General features: G+C 43.5%; 1 protein-coding gene and 1 pseudogene across 2 annotated transcripts; both read right to left on the bottom strand.

Annotated features, from left to right (window-relative positions):
- Positions 1-7910: 7910 nt before the first annotated feature.
- LOC123397281 lies at positions 7911-10001 on the bottom strand (annotated as a pseudogene).
- A 3845-nt stretch (positions 10002-13846) lies between these two features.
- LOC123399087 (3-oxoacyl-[acyl-carrier-protein] reductase 4-like) lies at positions 13847-16281 on the bottom strand. 2 transcript variants are annotated; one of them, XM_045093507.1, is made up of 11 exons: positions 16165-16281; positions 15907-16052; positions 15709-15762; positions 15508-15588; positions 15366-15411; positions 15151-15245; positions 15035-15067; positions 14785-14919; positions 14586-14679; positions 14313-14395; positions 13847-14204 (listed from the first exon to the last, which is right to left on the bottom strand). In XM_045093507.1, the coding sequence occupies exons 1-11, from the start codon at positions 16247-16249 to the stop codon at positions 14172-14174; spliced, it is 885 nt and encodes a 294-aa protein (XP_044949442.1). In that variant the 5' UTR covers positions 16250-16281; the 3' UTR covers positions 13847-14171. The 2 variants fall into 2 exon arrangements, with proteins under 2 accessions (XP_044949442.1, XP_044949441.1); XM_045093506.1 differs by having other exon boundaries at positions 14172-14204; positions 15907-16035; positions 16124-16249.
- Positions 16282-17820: the final 1539 nt, after the last annotated feature.

Here is a 17820-nt window from a genome sequence, read left to right as displayed (position 1 = left end):
TACTTTGTATACTTCTGTTACCTCAAAAAATATGAAACATTACGACGGTCTGGGGAAAAAGCATATCAATCAGCAGCAAAAAGAATCAACTCAAAATCTTTTTCTGAATAAAATGAAAAATCATCTCGTGAGCGAAAAGTTTCTGTCTTTTTCCAGCAGGATCAAACAACCATTACCAAGACTAGTCATAAAGGTTTTTCTTGGCTCAAACATAAAAAATAAATACAAAAAACACAATCACAACAGAATTATGAAAGTGTGGACGCAACAAAACATAAATAAAAAAGATAAATTCATTGGGTTGCCTCCCAACAAGTGCTATTGTTTAACGCCCTTAGCTAGGCATAGGAGCGATAGAATCACGTATCGTCGTCTTTGGTGCTCAAACCATAAGTAGCCCTCATCATGGATTCATAAGGCAACTTATTTTCTTTCTAGGAAAGTGTTCCATGCCCTTCCTTAAAGGAAATTGAAATATAATATTCCCTTCCTTCATATCGATGATAGCACCAATAGTCCTTAGGAAAGGTCTACCAAGAATAATAGGGCAAGTAGGATTGCAATCAATGTCAAGCACAATGAAATCCACGGGTACATAGTTCCTATTTGCAATAATAAGAACATCATTGATCCTTCCCATGGGTTTCTTGATAGTAGAATCAGCAAGATGCAAATTAAGAGAACACTCTTCAATCTCATTAAAACCCAGAATATCACATAAAGACTTTGGAATCGCAGAAACACTAGCACCCAAATCACACAAAGCATTGCACTCATAATTTTTGATTTTGATTTTCATGGTAGGTTCCTACCCATCATGAAGCTTTCTAGGGATATAGACTTCCAATTCAAGTTTCTCTTCAAGAGCTTTTATCATAGCTTCGACGATATGATCGATAAAGGCTTTGTATTGGCTATAAGCGTGTGGAGAGTTCAACATGGATTGCATCAAAGAAATGAATTCAATCAAGGAGCAACTATCATAATTGAATTCCTTGAAATCCATGATAGTAATTTCATTACTACTCAAAGTTTTAACGTCTTCTACTCCACTTTTAATGCTTTTAGCATCAAGATAGATGGACTCTGAATCCTTGGGGCACTTTTCAACCAAAGTGGATTCATATCCAGCCCCATAATCATTAGGTTTGACACAAGAAAACAAAGATTCAATGGTAGTCACACCAAGCACTTTAAGATCTTCGTGATTCTCATCACGAGAACATGCCTTTTTAAGCCATTCATGTCTAGCACGAATTTGGGCGGTTCTTTCTTAGCTCTCATTCATGGAAACACGCATAGCTTTCAAAGTTTCACCCTTGTTCATTTTGGGAGGAGCACATATAACTTTCAAAGCATCAACATCACAAGAAATCCTATCAATGCTCTTAGCCAAATCGTCAATTTTGAGTAGTTTTTCCTCTATGGACGCATTGAAAATCTTTTGAGAGTTGATGAACTCTTTGATATTACTCTCTAGATCAGAGGGTAATCTATTGTAATTTCCATGAGTATTGTTGTAGGAGTTGCCAAAGTTATTAGAGGAGTTACTAGGAAAAGGCCTAGGAACATAGTTTCCTCTAAAAGCGTTGTTGTTGCCAAAGTTATTCCTACCAACAAAATTAACGTCCAAGCTAGCGTTGCTACTCTCAATCAAAGAAGACAAAGGCATATCATTAGGATCCAAAGGAGCACTTCTACTAGCAACCAAATTCATTAACTCATCCATCTTAGCACTCAACAAGCTAATTTCTTCTATAGCGTGTACCTTCTTACTAGTAGGTGACTTTTGAGTGTGCCACTGAGAGTAGTTCGTCATGATGTTGTCTAAGAGCTTTGTGGCTTCTCCTAACGTGATTTCCATGAGCGTTCCACCTGAGGCGGAGTCCAAGATATTTCTAGAAGCGAAATTCAAGCCAACATAAAAGATTTGAATAATCATCCAAAGACTCAAGCCATGAGCGGGACAATTTCTAATCATTAATTTCATTCTATCCCAAGCTTGTGCAACATGTTCATGACCAAGTTGCTTGAAATTCATGATATCATTACGGACAGAGATGATCTTAGCCGACGGAAAATACTTGGATATATAAGCATCTTTGCACTTATCCCAAGAATCGATACTATTTTTGGGCAAAGAAGAAAACCAAGTTTTTGCGCGATCTCGCAACGAGAAAGGAAAATTCTTCAATTTAATCACGTCATTATTCATATCTCTTTTCTTTTGCATATCGCAAAGCTCAATGAAGGTATTGAGATGGGTTGCGGCATGTTTACTAGGAAGGCCAGAGAATTGCTCTTTCATAATAAGATTCAGCAAAGCGGCATTGATTTCGTATGACTCCGCACTAGTGGCGGGAGCAATCGGAGTACTAATAAAATCATTATTATTAGTATTCGAGAAGTCACAAAGCTTGGTGTTTTCGTTCATGGTGACTTCAACAAGCAAGCAAGCACAGGAGCAAACAAAAAGCGGGCGATAAAAAGGGCGAACGAAAAGACGAACGAAAAAGGCAAATTGGTGAAGTGGGGGACAGGAAAATGAGAGGCAACTGGCAAACAAAGTAAATGCAAGAGATGAGTTTGCGACACCTACTTGGATGAGTTCTTGACTAGTTCTTCCTCCCCGGCAACGGCGCCAGAAATTCTTCTGCTGCGGCAACAAAAGTCCTTCCCTGACGCATAGGAATTCTTCTTGGTACTTCTCTGGTTTGCGTCGGTTTTTCCCTTGAAGAGGAAAGGGTGATGCAGCATAGGAGCAGTAAGTATTTCCCTCAGTTTGAGAACCAAGGAATCGATCAAGAAGGAGGGCCTCGTCAAGTCCAAAGTACGTGCGCAAACACAAACAAGCTTGCACCCAACGCTTCAAAGGGGGTGTCAACCCCTTCAAGATTGTTTGCAAAGTGAGATCTCAAGGCAGAAAGTACAACGAAGCAAAAAGTGTAAGGCTGAAAATATGGTGTGGAGTAGACCCTGGGGGCCATAGTGTTAACTAGAGGCTTCTCTCATAATAGCAAATATCACGGTTGGTGAACAAATTACTATCGAGCAATTGATAGAACCGCGCAAAGTCATGACGATATCTAAGGCAATGATCTAGCATATAGGCATCACATCCGAGACAAGTAGACCGATACTTTCTGCATCTACTACTATTACTCCACACATCGACCGCTATCTACCATGCATCTAGTGTATTGAGTTCATGACGAACAGAGTAACGCTTTAAGCAAGATGACATGATGTAGAGGGATAATCTCAAACCAATGATGAAAACCCCATATTTTTACCCTTGATGGAAACAACACGATACGTGCCTCGTTACCCCTTCTGTCACTGGGTGAGGTCACCGCGCGGTATGAACTCAAAACCAAGCACTTCTCCCATTGCAAGAATCATAGATCTAGTTGGCCAAACAAAACCCATAACTCGAAGAGAATTACAAGGATATGAAATCATGCATAAGAGAGATCAGAAGAAACACAAATAAGATTCATAGATAATCTGATAATAAATCCACAATTCATCGGATCTCGACAAACACACCGCAAAAGAAGATTACATCGGATAGATCTCCATGAAGATCATGGAGAACTTTGTATTGAAGATCCAAGAGAGAGAAGAAGCCATCTAGTTACTAGCTATGGACCCATATGTCTATGGTGAACTACTCACGCGTCATCGGAGAGGTCATGGTGTTGATGAAGAAGCCCTCCGTGTCTGAATCCCTCCTCCGGCAGGGCACCAGGACATGCCCCAGATGGGATCTTGCGGAGACAGAAGCTTGCGGCGACGGAAAAGTAATTGCGATCGTCTCTTGATTTTTTTTGGGAATATTTGGGAATATATAGGCGCAAGATCTAGGTCAGGGGACCTCCAGGGGGCCCACAAACCTGGATGCCACGCCCCCTGGCCGTGGGGTGGGGGCTTGTGGGGCCCCTGGGGCTCTTCTGGCTTGGCTCCCAAGTCCTCCGATCTTCTTCCGTTCCAGAAAAAATCTTTTCGGGGATTTTCTTCCGTTTGGACTCTATTTCAAAATCTCCTCTAATAGGGGTAAAAAACATGGAAAAATCTGGAACTGGCACTTGCCACTGAGTTGATAAGTTAGTCCCAGAAAAGAACTAAAAGGCATGCAAAACATCCAAAGTTTGACAAGATAATAGCATGAAACCATCAAAAATTATAGATACGTTGGAGACGTATCAGTGTCCTTGAATTTGGCTTGGGATGCCTTGGGCATCCCCTAGCTTGAGATCTTTCCACTCCTTACCTCTTTGTCCATGAGAACATCACCCAAAACTTGAAAACTTCACAACACAAAATTTAAACAGAAACTCGTGATATCATTAGCACAAGAAAACAAACTACCACCTCTTTAGGTACTGTAGCAATCTTGAATTCTATTTATATTGGTGTTAGATTACTGTATTCTCACTTTTCCATGGCTAGTACCCCCCCCCCCCCCTCGATACTATCCATAGCTTCATCAAAACAAGCAACCAACTCAACAAAAACAGAATCTGTCAAAAACAGACCAGTCTGTAGCAATGTGTATACTTCGTATACTTCTGGTACCTCACAAATTCTGAAAAATTACGAATGCCTGGGAAAAAGGCGTATCAACCAGCAGCAAAAAGAATCAACTCAAAATCTCTTTCTGAATAAAAATAAAAAATAATCTCGTGAGCGAAAAGTTTCTGTCTTTTTCCAGCAGGATCAAACAACCATCACCAAGACTAGTCATAAAGGTTTTACTTGGCTCAAACACAAAAAGAAACACAAAAGACACTATCATAACAGAATTATGATGGTGTGGACACAACAAAATAGAAAGAAAAGGATAAATTCATTGGGTTGCCTCCCAACAAGCGCTATTGTTTAACGCCCTTAGCTAGGCATTGGTAATTCAATGATGCTCGCATAAAAGACAAGAACTGAAGCAGAACGAGAGCATCATAAAGCGTGTGAAAATCACATCTAAGTCTAACATACTTCCTATGCATAGGCATTTTATAGGAAAACAGATTGTCAAGACAACCAATAGTTACCAAATGCAAGGAAGAAGAAAGAGACAATAACAATCTCAACATAACGAGAGGTAATTTGGTAACATGAAAGTTTCTACCACATTATTTTCCTCTCTTATAGCAATTACATGTGGGATCATAATCAAATTCAACAATATAGCTATCACAAAGGATATTCTTTTCATGATCCACATGCATGCAAAGTTGACGCTCTTCAAAAATAGTGGGATTATCATCAACTAAAGTCATGACTTCTCCAAACCCACTTTCAATAATATTGCAAATATCATAATCATCATGAGGCTTGAACAAGTTTTCAAGATCATAAGAAAAATCATTACCCCAATCACGATCATTGCAACAAGTAGTGGACATAGCAAAACTAACATCCCCAAGCTTAGGGTTTTGCATATTATTAGCATGATTGTCATTAATAGAATTTATAATGAAATCATTGCAATCATGCTTTTCATTCAAGGAGCCCTCGTGAATCATTTCATAAATTTCTTCATCACGATTTTCAGATTCACGCATCTCAAGCAAAACTCCATAGAGAAAGTCAAGTGCACTCAACTCACTAGCAATTGGTTCCACATAAGTGGATCTCTTAAAGAGATTAGCAAGTGGGTGAGGATCCATATCACTAGATTTTCAGCAAACGAAGATGCAAGCATATTGAAGGCACATGGCACACAAGCAACAGAAAGCAAGCGAAAGAAAAGGGCGAACGAAAAAGGCAAATATTTTTGTATTTTTTTGTTTTTCAGAAGTGGGGGAGAGGAAAACGAGAGGCAAAAAAGTAAATGCAAGGGATGAGTTTGCGACACTTACTTGGATGAGTCCTTGACTTGATCCTCCCCGGCAACGGCGCCAGAAATTCTTCTGCTACGGCAACAGGAATCCTTCCCCGACAATGGTGCCAGAAAACCTTTTGTCGTCTCTTGAGCTTGCGTTGGTTTTTCCCTTGAAGAGGAAAGGGTGATGCAGCACAGGAGTAGTAAGTATTTCCCTAAGTTTGAGAACCAAGGTATCAATCCAGTAGGAGAATCTCGTCAAGTCCAGAGTACCTGCACAAACACAATGCGCTTGCACCCAACGCTATGAAGGGGTTGTCAATCCCTTCAAGATTGATTGCAAAGTGAATCTGAAGGCGGAAAGTGCAACGAAGTAAAAGTGTAAGGCTAAAAATATGGTGTGGAGTAGACCCGGGGGCCATAGTGTTCACTAGAGGCTTCTCCCAAAATAGCAAATATTACGGTGGGTGAACAAATTACTGTCGAGCAACTGATAGAACCGCGCAAAGTCATGACGACATCTAAGGCAATGATCATACATATAGGCATCACGTCCGAGACAAGTAGACCGATACTTTCTGCATCTACTACTATTACTCCACACATCGACCGCTATCCAGCATGCATCTAGTGTATTGAGTTCATGACAAACAGAGTAACGCCTTAAGCAAGATGACATGATGTAGAGGGATAATCTCAAACCAATGATGAAAACCCCATCTTTTTACCCTTGATGGCAACAACACGATGCGTGCCTCGCTACCCCTTCTGTCACTGGGTGAGGTTATCGCACGGTATGAACCCAAAACCAAGCACTTCTCCCATTGCAAGAATCATAGATCAAGCCGGCCAAACAAAAACCACAACTCGAAGAGAATTACAAGGATATGAAATCATGCATATAAGAGATCAGAAGGAACTCAAATAATATTCATAGATAATCTGATCATAAATCCACAATTCATCGGATCTCGACAAACACACCGCAAAAGAAGATTACATCGGATAGATCTCCATGAGGATCATGGAGAACTTTGTATTGAAGATCCAAGGGAGAGAAGAAGCCATCTAGTTACTAGCTATGGACCCGTAGGTCTATGGTGAACTACTCACGCATCATCGGAGAGGTCATGGTGTTGATGAAGAAGCCCTCCGTATCCGAATCCCCCCTCCAGCAGGGCACCAGAACGTGCCCCAGATGGGATCTTGCGGAGACAGAAGCTTGCGGCGGCGGAAAAGTACTTGCGATGATCTCCTGATTTTTTCTGGAATTTTTGGGAATATATAGGCGAAAGACCTAGGCAGAGGTGGCCCAGGGAGCCCACAAGCCTGGGAGGCGCGGGCCCCCTGGCCGTGGCTAGGGGGCTTGTGGGGTCCCTGGTGACCCCCTGCCTTGGTTCTCAAGTTCCCCGATCTTCTTCTGTTTCGGAAAAATATTTTTGGAAGTTTCGTTCCGTTTGGACTCCGTTTAAAATCCTCCTCTGAAAAGGGTCAAAAACACGGAAAAAAACAAGAACTTGCACTTGGCACTGAGTTAATAAGTTAGTCCCAAAAAAGATATAAAAGGCATACAAAACATCCAAAGTTTGACAAGATAATAGCATGAAACCATCAAAAATTATAGATACGTTGGAGACGTATCAGTCGCGTCTTGGACAAACCCAAGGGCCTCGGGAGCCATGATGGTGGACCGGCGGCAAGAGGACACTTACCCAAATCTGAAAGGAGATGAATTTTCATAAAGAGTGAAAGGGAGGGGGGAATCCTATTCTATTCTCATTGCATGCTAACATACACCATCTGGGTATCAAATGATCAAAAACATTACACACAAGACGGAACTTTTGAAAGAAGATTAAGAACAAGTCTTACAGGTAGCAAAGAAGCACTCCAGTTTAAGACATCAACCTGATAAAGAAAAAGTTTCAGATTTGGAAAGGTTGATTAGGGCGACTTTCACGCATTCATATGACCTGACAATTAATTAATCTAACCACTCTTGGATTCATCTAACATTGAGCTTATTATCCCTACGACCAATTGGCATGAGAAATTTTGCAAATCTACCAATAGAGCCGCTCATGCTTCATGAAAAATGTCTTCTCTTCCCGAATGCGTCCTTTATGAAAGATGGGCAAATCACCTTAAGATCCTTGAAATATGATAATTCAATAAATTGAAGGCAAGCATCCTTAAGCTGGTGGCAGTTATGTTGGTCAGCTAAAGCCAATGTGGTTGCCACGGTGTGCTTGTTCAGATCGTCGCAAAGGATGCTTTGGCAAACTAGCTTGAGCCTATCTATTGCGTATCTGTCTGCATCCACTAGTAGAAGCCGTACCATCTCGTATCCTCGCCATTAGGCAAAGAGTCAGTGTAGATGAAATGGAGTAGGGCCTTGAAAACAATAGGTTGCATGTCTTTGATGGTTATGCATTGCCCCGACCTTGCCTTTCGCATTGAGCCATATAGTTCTGCTTTAAAAATAGGCGACCACATAGCAAGAACAAACCTATGGGCTTCAATGGTCTCTCCTCCAACAATGAAACTGGCATCAAACCCCTTCTTTTCTTCGAGCAGCTTGGCAACATGCTCAGTCATGTCAGCCGGTGGCATGTCGATTATGGGGAAGGATTTGGTTTCGGTAACATGTGGCTTCTTGAAGATAGTGACGACGCATTCGATCGTGAGGCGATCATCCCTAAGGTACGCAAATCCCTCAATCTTCTCCCGTCTTATGAAACAAGGAGTCTGTGCAATCACTATCAGAATAACCTACTATGCCGATGGCCCAGGACCGTCGACATAGGCCCAAAAACCGTCGGGATAGGCCTATGTCGATGGTGGCCGTCGACAACTTGTACGTCGACGTATTGGAGGGTGGTCGTTGGCATAGAAAAGTCATCGGCATAGGTAGCTAAGCCGATGATGTCCGTACAGCCATCAACATACATACACCGTCGGTAAAATTCTACACGTGATGGTCGTTGACGGCGCCGCTGTCAAACCTGCGCCAAGCACATGCCGCCACATGGCAGCTGATGGGCCATCACGATACATAGCTACTACGACGGTTAGACCGTCGACATAGATTCCGACGATGTAACCGCTGGCGTAGCTCTGTATCAGGATGGCCCAACAGTTGCCATGTCCGTTCCTATGTTGACGGTTACAGATCCAAAACTACATGAGGTTACATTTTAACATACTCAAAAGTAAAAAAACAAACTGGATATTCATAATCTATGAAAAATTCTGCCCGGAATTCATATATAATTTATGTATGTTTAAGTTTATATATATTCGATTTAAATTAATCAAATATAATTAAAAAATATAAAATGGAAACTAAAGAACATATAATATATATGCCTACGACATGACCGTCAGCATAGATTTGCCACATGGCATCTGCTGAATAAAAAAAGTGTAATAGCTATGCCATGACCGTTGTGAGGGTTGTCGACATAATTTGAACGACGTCAACCTGTCGTTTGAGCCTGTGTCATCATAATTTGACGGCCTTTTTATGCCGACGGTCCCCGTCGGCATAGATGGAGGTAGGTCGACGGTTTTACTACGTATACGGCCTTTCTCGGGCCGTCGACATATCTCAATCTATGCCGACGGAGGTCGTCGGCATAGAAAAAGCCGTCGGCAGTGGCAGTTATTCTGTTAGTGAATCCTAGTTAAATCAGCGGGATTGAAAATCCTAGGTCCAAATAATTGTCAATGATAATCCTTTTCTAGTTTTTTTTAGTGAACTTGCTTTGCTTTACTGATCACTGATAACAGGGTAACCCTTTTATTGGCAATTTGGAAATCTGGACTTTGCAGAAAATGGAATTGTTTGGTTTGGGCTATTAGTGGGAGAGATGGGCCTGGCCCGACTAAGGCTGGGCTATCAGAAGGTCATTAGGCCCATTTGTGAGGCTCTTGCCGTCTTCTTCCGTTTGGTTCCCTCCCAAATCAACCGACCTGAATCTCTTCTTTGCCTGTTGATTGCCAAAACCGAAATCAGTTGCAGGCAGCCGGAGACGCTCTGCCGTCTGTCTATATAGCCTCCCCTTCCTCCTTTCTCATTCTCGAAGCTTCCTTCCTTCCTTCGGCGCCCTCCCTCTCCTTCTTTCTTGCTGCGCCCGTGGTTCTTGCGAAGCTGTTGGACCGATCGAGGCGACATGACGAACAAGCGGAAGGCCGACGAGGCTGGCATCCCCGGGGCAGGGCAGCCGCGTCAGCGTGCAGCGCGGACGGAGACTAGTACATCCGGTGACGCCACTGCAGCTGGAGTTTTGCAGCCGCTTCCAGTCCGCCCGGGCGCCCCTTTGCAGTTCAGTGGAGGTGGGTGGGTGCCCAAGAAATCAAAGCATACGAGCGAGCGAGCGCGTCCTTGGTTCTTGCGTTGAATTGATACACGCTTCTTGGATTTTTTTTCTTGCAGCAGCTCGCGGGGGAGGGGGCGGCTCAGGGTCGGGGCACCGGGGAATCGCTCCGCCGCCGGGAATCCCAGGTGGAGGTGGGTTCCCTTCCAAGTTCGTTGTCTCGCCGGAGTTCTTGCGGTTTCTTGTTCGTTGACGTCGGAGTTCGATTTCTTGTTTTCTTTCGATTCTTCAGTTGATGCCCGCTTCTTGGATTGTAACATCTGTCAGATACCTTGGTTTCTTGCAGCTCTGGGTCGCGGGGTCGTGTCGGGGTTGGGGCTCGGGGGATTCCGTCCGCCGCATTGGAGAGCGCCGCCGACGCCAACAATCCACCCGGTTCCACTTCCAGGTGGGATTCTTTCTCTCTGGTTCGTGCGATTCTTGGTTCATTGACGTCCGACATTGATTTCTTGGCTTCTATCCTGTTGTGTGATTATTTTGTAGCCGGTGGAGCCTTCTTCCGCGCGCCGGCAGCCTATGCGAATGCGACCCGACCTCCGTTTCTTCCAGCTCTGGGTCGCGGGGTCGTGTCGGGGTTGGGGCTCGGGGGATTCCGTCCGCCGCATTGGGGAGCGCCGCCGACGCCAACAATCCCACCGGTTCCACTTCCAGGTGGGATTCTTTCTCTCTGGTTCGTGCGATTCTTGGTTCGTTGACGTCCGACATTGATTTCTTGGTTTCTATTCTGTTGTGTGATTCTTTTGTAGCCTACACCGGTGGAGCCTTCTTCCGCGCGCCGGCAGCCTATGCGAATGCGACCCGACCTCCGTTTCTTCCAGCTCTCGGTCACGGGCGCGGAGGCAATTCTGTTCCAGGTGCGTTCCTTCCCAACCCAAGAAAAGCGCAAAATTCTTTCTCTCTGCTCGGTGCGGATCTTGGTTCTTCACTGACGCCGGAGTTCGATTTCCTGTTTTATTTTTGTTCGGTTCTTAGTAACTATTCGGAGCCGGGTTGCCGCCAGCCGACGCACATTTTTTGCACGCCGGCAGCAACGCAACGCCAATGCGCCTCAGGGTGACGGCGGCCAGTCTTCTTCTGTGGAGCCGGAGCAGCAGTATTCTACAGGGGGAGTCTATATCAAGGGGGTTCTCTACGACCGGGCTGCGTGGAACCAGCATGCCCGTATACGGGGGAAGCTGAATGTGATGCTGGAGATGGCGGCCATTCGCACCAAGGAGCGCCAACGCGGCGGCCCGCCACCGCCGCCGCCGCCACCGCCGCCGCCGGCAGCGGGGCTCTGCTAGCTTTTCTCAACTCTCCTGGGAGCAGACAGCTTAACTGCTGAGCCTTTTCTGCTTTGCTCTCGTTTTGAAAGAACATAATGAGTCCTGTGATGTGGCCAAATGTGGCAATGCATGCTTGAGTAGATATATGAAACTATATACTTGTTTCCTTGTCAGTGATCTGACATTAGTAGATGAAACTATATACTTGCTGTGGATATCATTGAGTGTGCAGTTTGATCCGTTAATCTTTGCTTCTTTTCTGACCCTTCAGTTTTGCCTCAAGTGTTTAACCAAATGAGTGAGCTACTGATTATTCAGTTCAAGCTCTTGCATTTTACAAGTGATGATCATTCCAATTTTCTAATACTGATATGCTACGGCCAAAAGTCCAAAACCAGATCATTTAGTGGTGCATATGCTTGTGGTTGTATCCTTTTGTATCTTGCAGTCCTTTAAAGCAAAATCTGATTCCTTAGTAATCAGTTAAAAGTGAAATAGTGCTAATAAAAGTGAAATCAGACTAGTTCTCTGAATTTCCTACTCTGAACATACGTGAAGAAATCGACACCTTCTCTGAAGAATTCGACAGCCACTGAGTATCAAGGTGCGAACCGGAATGCTGTCACGCGGACGGCAGGGATGCACTCCAGTTGTGAAAGTTGAACGGCTTTCGAAGACCAAGGGATCCACTGTTCATTTTCCGACAATAGGTACAGTTATACATGTATGTAGTTTTTGGTGGTCGACGGATAGTCCATCCGGCAGCGTGGCTCCGCAGCCATCGCGACCGCCAGGGCTCGGCGGCTAGTCCATCCGTTACGCTGAGTGAGAATGTCCTCTTAAATGCTGAGCCATTTACCCGTTATCGAAAACTGCTGAGCCTTCACCCCTTATACTTTGTTCTGTTTTGTTTCCTATTCAAGTGCTCAAACATTAGTAAACGATAAGAGAGTACTTCATACTTGGGATGTCAGTGTTAATTTGTTTATCTTTGGTTTTGACTGTTTAACTTTCAGTTTAACCAAATGATTACTCAGAGCTTCGTTTTAAGCTTGCAAGTGATGATCGTTGTAAGTTCTAGTAATATGCTAATACTACATATACCAGATTCAATGCTGCATATGCTTGTCGTTGTTTCCTTTCTCGTCAGTGATTTGGCGTCAAGAATAGGCTTTGGTTTCCTGATACTTCGGTTTTACCTCGTGTGTTTGACTGGTTTATTTTCAGTTAAACCGAATGAGTGCTCAAATTTTTCTTGTTTCGGTACACTAGTTCTCTGAAGTTCCTGCCTCTGAACACACCTGAAGAAATTGACACCTTCTCTGAAGAAATCGACAATTACCACGGAGGCGGATGGCTAGGATGCGCTCCTCTGTTCAGTGTCCGACAACGGCTATAGTTGACTGAAGTTTTTTTGTTTTGAAAACACACAGTTAACTGAAGTTTAACTGCTGTAAGCTTCAGTTAAGTTTTTTTTTTTTTTGGCGGGGGACAGTTAACTCTGTCCACTGCGTGTAATTTCAGTTCCTCTTACTTCCGGCATTCATGGATTGGGTTATCATATTCTTCTCCAAGTATTATTCTCTGAACTAGACTACTTGGTAGATCAGATCGATCGCCATGAACTAGACTACTTTTTTTTAGAAAAGGAGGCATCTCCCCGGCCTCTGCATCGAGTGATGCATACAGCCTTTATATATGAACTAGACTACTTGGTGGACTGGGTTGTCATATCCTTCTCCAAGTATTATTCGGTGACTTTAATATGCTTTCTGCAGTACATCTTCCCTCCTTCGATACCAATGGCATTTAGTTCGTGGGTTCTGACGCTATACATATCGAGTTTGGAGTCCATAAAATGCTGTCCTGTTATACTTTTATGCAGAATACCTGAAGTGTTGCAAATAATATTATGTGCTAGTGATCCTACAGTGGCCGCCAGTCTGCAAGAGTATAGGCTAATTCACTAGTAATAAGTTTATTTATATGTGACTGAATGTAATATTTTCTTGTTTCCTGGCACTGTAGTGTTACCTCATATGTCTGACAGATTCAGTTTTAGTTTAACCAAATGGGTGCTCAAAATTTTGCAAAATCTCCTCGAGTTCTAAACCTGGCCGGGAGTTCGGCGAGAGGGGAGCACGGAGGGGGGTTTGATCCCTATTAGCTGTGACTTTTAAGGTGTTTTCAGCGTCATGTTCGGAGATAGATGTTGCCTGTTGGTAGTTTTCAGCTCTGAATTTTGAACGCAGTTTTGAATCACTCTTATGATCCCTTCCGGCCATTAAGATGGATGTATGCTAATCTGGCACAAGTTCTGACTCCTCGATTCTCAAGTTCACTTATTCAGTACAGGCGCTCTACGGACAGTAGGAAATGCCTATAACATGCTAATTCATATACTCTTTGATGCAAAATAAAAATGTCAAAGACAAAGGTCAGACGAAACATTACATTTGACGGACTTGCACGATATATCTTGGATATTCATTTGTTAACTTTGGTTATTTTCGGGCACTTCCGGTTGAACCAAATAATCGAGTATATGCTATGGCCAATACATACTACTGAATTTCCATCCAGACTACAAGCCTGACGCAAATGCATGGAGCCCTCTTGTGCTTAATTTTGTGTGACACAACCTTGTTTCTCATGGGAAATTTATGTTTCCACAACCTCGCTTCCGTTCGGTTTCAGTTACACTCAAATGGACAAGCCACCATCAACTGGGAGCACCTGCACTTGCAGAACTAAACAAATCAAGTCTTCAAGTACACTAACACATTACTATGTTAATACGTCGGGTCCATATGAAGGGCATATCTGAAAACCATTTCTACTTGCCTGCCCAGTCATGTAGCTTGCGGCCGGATGGACAGCCAAGAACTCCACCAGTCCAGCGATCTCCTCTGGCTTGCCGAATCGTCCTGAAGTTTCCATCAGCAAGAAAAGGCAGTAAAATCAAAACGAAAAATCTATATTTCATCTTTCGTGCCATTGCAAGTTTTTTTTTTTTTAGATAGCGAACCCGCTCATGCCAAGCGGTGTGCCATTGCAAGAGTTATGGCCTTATGGGCGCATGCTTCTAATAGGATGATTACTACCACTACTACTTGCCTAATGGTATTGTCTCGAGCGCCTTTCGCTCGATGTCGTCGCCTAGTTTTGCGGTCATGTCAGACGCAACCCAGCCCGGGGAAACCGCATTCACCTGCAAAACTAACCAGGCAAAATGTCAGACAAGCTTAATGTTCAAATAAGGGGCAGTACTTTAATCAAGATGTGCTTAATCTAGGTTGGCATGGCTGCTACTTGCATTTATGTTTCTGCCACCGTATTCCCGGGCCATGGCCTTGGTCAATCCAATCACCCCGGCCTTGGCGGCGCAGTAGTTGGCCTGGCCAATGTTGCCGATCATCCCGGCAACTGAGGCGATGTTGATGATCCTTCCCTGTAGGCAATTAACCAGTGAAAAAACTGCACCAAAAAATCACTGTCTCTGATCATATAACAAAGATGCTTCTAATAAGAATAGAAACGACACATAGTCAACTGATACTCCGTACCTTCTTCCTCTTCATCATCACCGCCGCCGCAGCCTGAAACAATTTTTTTAGATAATAGGCAAGCACAAAGCATATCTGATGCCGATTATGGAGGCTAAGTGAACAGCACATCTCACCTGGGCGCAGAGGTACACGCCGGTAAGGTTTACGTCCACCACTTCCTGCCATTGCTCCCGCTTCATCCGCATTAGCAGCGCATCTCGGGTGATCCCTGCCCACCAAGAAACGGCCCCCATGTCATCAAAACCCACGGTCAAGCCGATACAAATGCCAGTTTACATAGTCAGTTGTGCAGGGGAAGACAGACAGAGAGATGAAAACAAGGGAGAACCTGCATTGTTCACCAGGACGTCAAGTGTTCCCCAAGTATCAATTGTCTGAGCCAACATCCAACATCATGTATAAAGTATGCACTCACTCGAGGAATTGTTTGTTATTGTTTTGTCCAGAGTAATTAACTGATGTCAACTCACCGCTCTCATCATGGTTTCAACCTCGGCTTCAATGGAGACATCGGCTGAAAAGGTGATGGCAGTGCCACCGGACTCCTCGATCTGAATGGATCAAGATATGTGTTTGTGTGGCACAAGGAAGACACGCATGGCATGAAAATCATTTTATGAGGTAAAATGCACATCTATGAAAAGTATTTATGAAGGAGCAATTTTACTCACCTCTCTGCACACTTCTTCAGCTTCCATGCCTGACTTGGCATAGTTCACAACCACCTTAGACAAACAAAAGATGATGTTCAGCTCCATTGAAACCACAGCTCAACTAGCCTTACAATTATACAATATTTCCTGGTTTCTTTGAAAGAATAGTACTTCACTTTTTCTTTCATTTGATTGCTGATACTTATAAGTATTTACCTTGCACCCTGCTTTGCCAAGAGCCACAGCTATGGCTCGCCCAATCCCCCTCGATGCTCCGGTAACCACTGCAATCGGGGCTTGAGGCTGTGCCAAGTCATCCATGCTCACTCCAGCCATGGCTTTAACCTGACCATGTCTTATAGCTACAGTAAGACAATTCCTTCCGTCAGAAAGATCACCTAATTAAGAAGGAGACCGATACAGAGTCTACCACCCAGAGATGATTTGATGAAATGAGAGTGCCCGGTCGCTGACATCGCTGGAACCCGCAGCTGTGGCGCTGTGGTGGCGGACACCCAAGGGCAACGAGGCCAGCGGAGAACGGCACGGTTGACGCCATGGAGGAGGAGTTGGGAAGCTCTGTTAACTGTTGGTCATGGAGAAATAAAATGGTGCTGTCTACGGAACTCAGAAGTAATTAGGAGCACAGAGTGTCAACGGAAAGAGGGATGGCTCCATGTTCAGCGGAGGTTTTCTTTGCGTGATCGCTGAAAATATTTCTACCTTGGGATCAAATTGGTTATTGGGAAGTCAAATTTGTGGCAAAAGCAGAAGACAGGCAAGGTTGGTGTGATGGCCATGCACATAGCGCCGGATAGCCCGTACCGCATGGGAAGTTGAGGCCGTGTACTGTGCAAAAATATGAACTGCATGTTTACACAGTATACATGTTCCGGAATCCGGATAGTGAAAAAAAGAAAGAACTGGAGCTTTTCTCAGCTGCTAACATGGTAGATGCAAAAGAATATAAGAACTCAAAGCATGGGCATCCTCATTTGAAAGGTTAACTTGCATTTGTTTACAGCTAAGTGAAGAAAATGTTAGATACTTCCAGAATGGAGGAGGCCAGGCCAGGAAGCAGGGCCAAAATCATATTTGTTGGATAAACTGGACAGCTTTACAACATGTATTGCTGCATATCTAACTTTAGTTCCCAACTACCTATACTAAATTCAGTTTAATTATGCAGCTGAAAAAAAATACAGGTTCCTCACATTCAGGCACATGAAAAACACACGGTTACACTATGATTTACTCTATAATTATTAGAGAGAATAAATAACAATACGTTGTGTAGATAAAGAAATTCCAACTATCTTGTTATTATCCTGCCTAAACCTACTTAGCGCCAGTTTGTTCTGGGGATATTTCCCAAAGAAATTTTGTTTGAAAAAAGAATAAAAAGTAAGTTGCATTCTCTAGCTCAAAATTAAATGACAGAAGACAGATATAACCATAAACTTTCAAAGTAACGTCATTTTTATATTTATTTGAAGAAACTGTTGTAGGATTTCCAAAGTCACCAATCAATTCGGTTTGAGCTAGAGCGCAGGCTTCTACAATCACCTCTATAAGGCAGTGCTCAAGTGTTACCTTCATGAAATTGATGAACAACATCTAGAAGTTCGCAAAAATAGACGCTAATGTGCTAAATGAGCGACTACCATTCAGCACAGCATCAACTGTACCTTTGCTGTACGAATATGGGTATTTTAACTATATAATAAATCTCCCAGTAAAAACTACCCATTGCCCAAACAACAGCAGGCCTCGTTTGGCACAAAGGGATTGAGAGGGTTTTCAAGGGATTATCCCTGTGAACCCATTTGACGGATTTACCCGGACCAGCGATCCCCCGATCCATGAAAACTCCCTCAACCCACGCGGTTTAGAGCCCTTGAGGGGGTACTCTTGAACTCCTCCGGCTGGACTTCTCTCACGTGGTAAGTCATCCCCCCCTTCCCTCCCCTCTCCTCTTCCGGGAGGCAAGTATGCACATTTAAAAACTATGCACAGTTTTTCAGGATTTTTTCATATATGAAATGTTACATTTTGAGTTAGAGTTTGAAAGATATATATTTTGAAGATCATTTTAGTAAGTCAGAAAAAAGAAAGGTAAAAAACAGGAAA

Source organism: Hordeum vulgare, chromosome 5H (assembly GCF_904849725.1).
Source record: "Hordeum vulgare subsp. vulgare chromosome 5H, MorexV3_pseudomolecules_assembly, whole genome shotgun sequence".
NCBI classification, from domain to species: domain Eukaryota; kingdom Viridiplantae; phylum Streptophyta; class Magnoliopsida; order Poales; family Poaceae; genus Hordeum; species Hordeum vulgare.
This window is presented reverse-complemented; position numbering and strand designations above follow the sequence as displayed.

Excerpts from the sequence above, each read along its gene's own strand:
- LOC123399087 (XM_045093506.1), bottom strand. The coding sequence starts at position 16,249 with ATGGCGTCAACCGTGCCGTTCTCCGCTGGCCTCGTTGCCCTTGGGTGT. Across the intron at positions 16,036-16,123 it reads TTTCATCAAATCATCTCTGG|GTTAAAGCCATGGCTGGAGT; the intron begins GTGGTAGACTCT and ends AGACATGGTCAG. Across the intron at positions 15,068-15,150 it reads GCGTGTACCTCTGCGCCCAG|GCTGCGGCGGCGGTGATGAT; the intron begins GTGAGATGTGCT and ends AAATTGTTTCAG.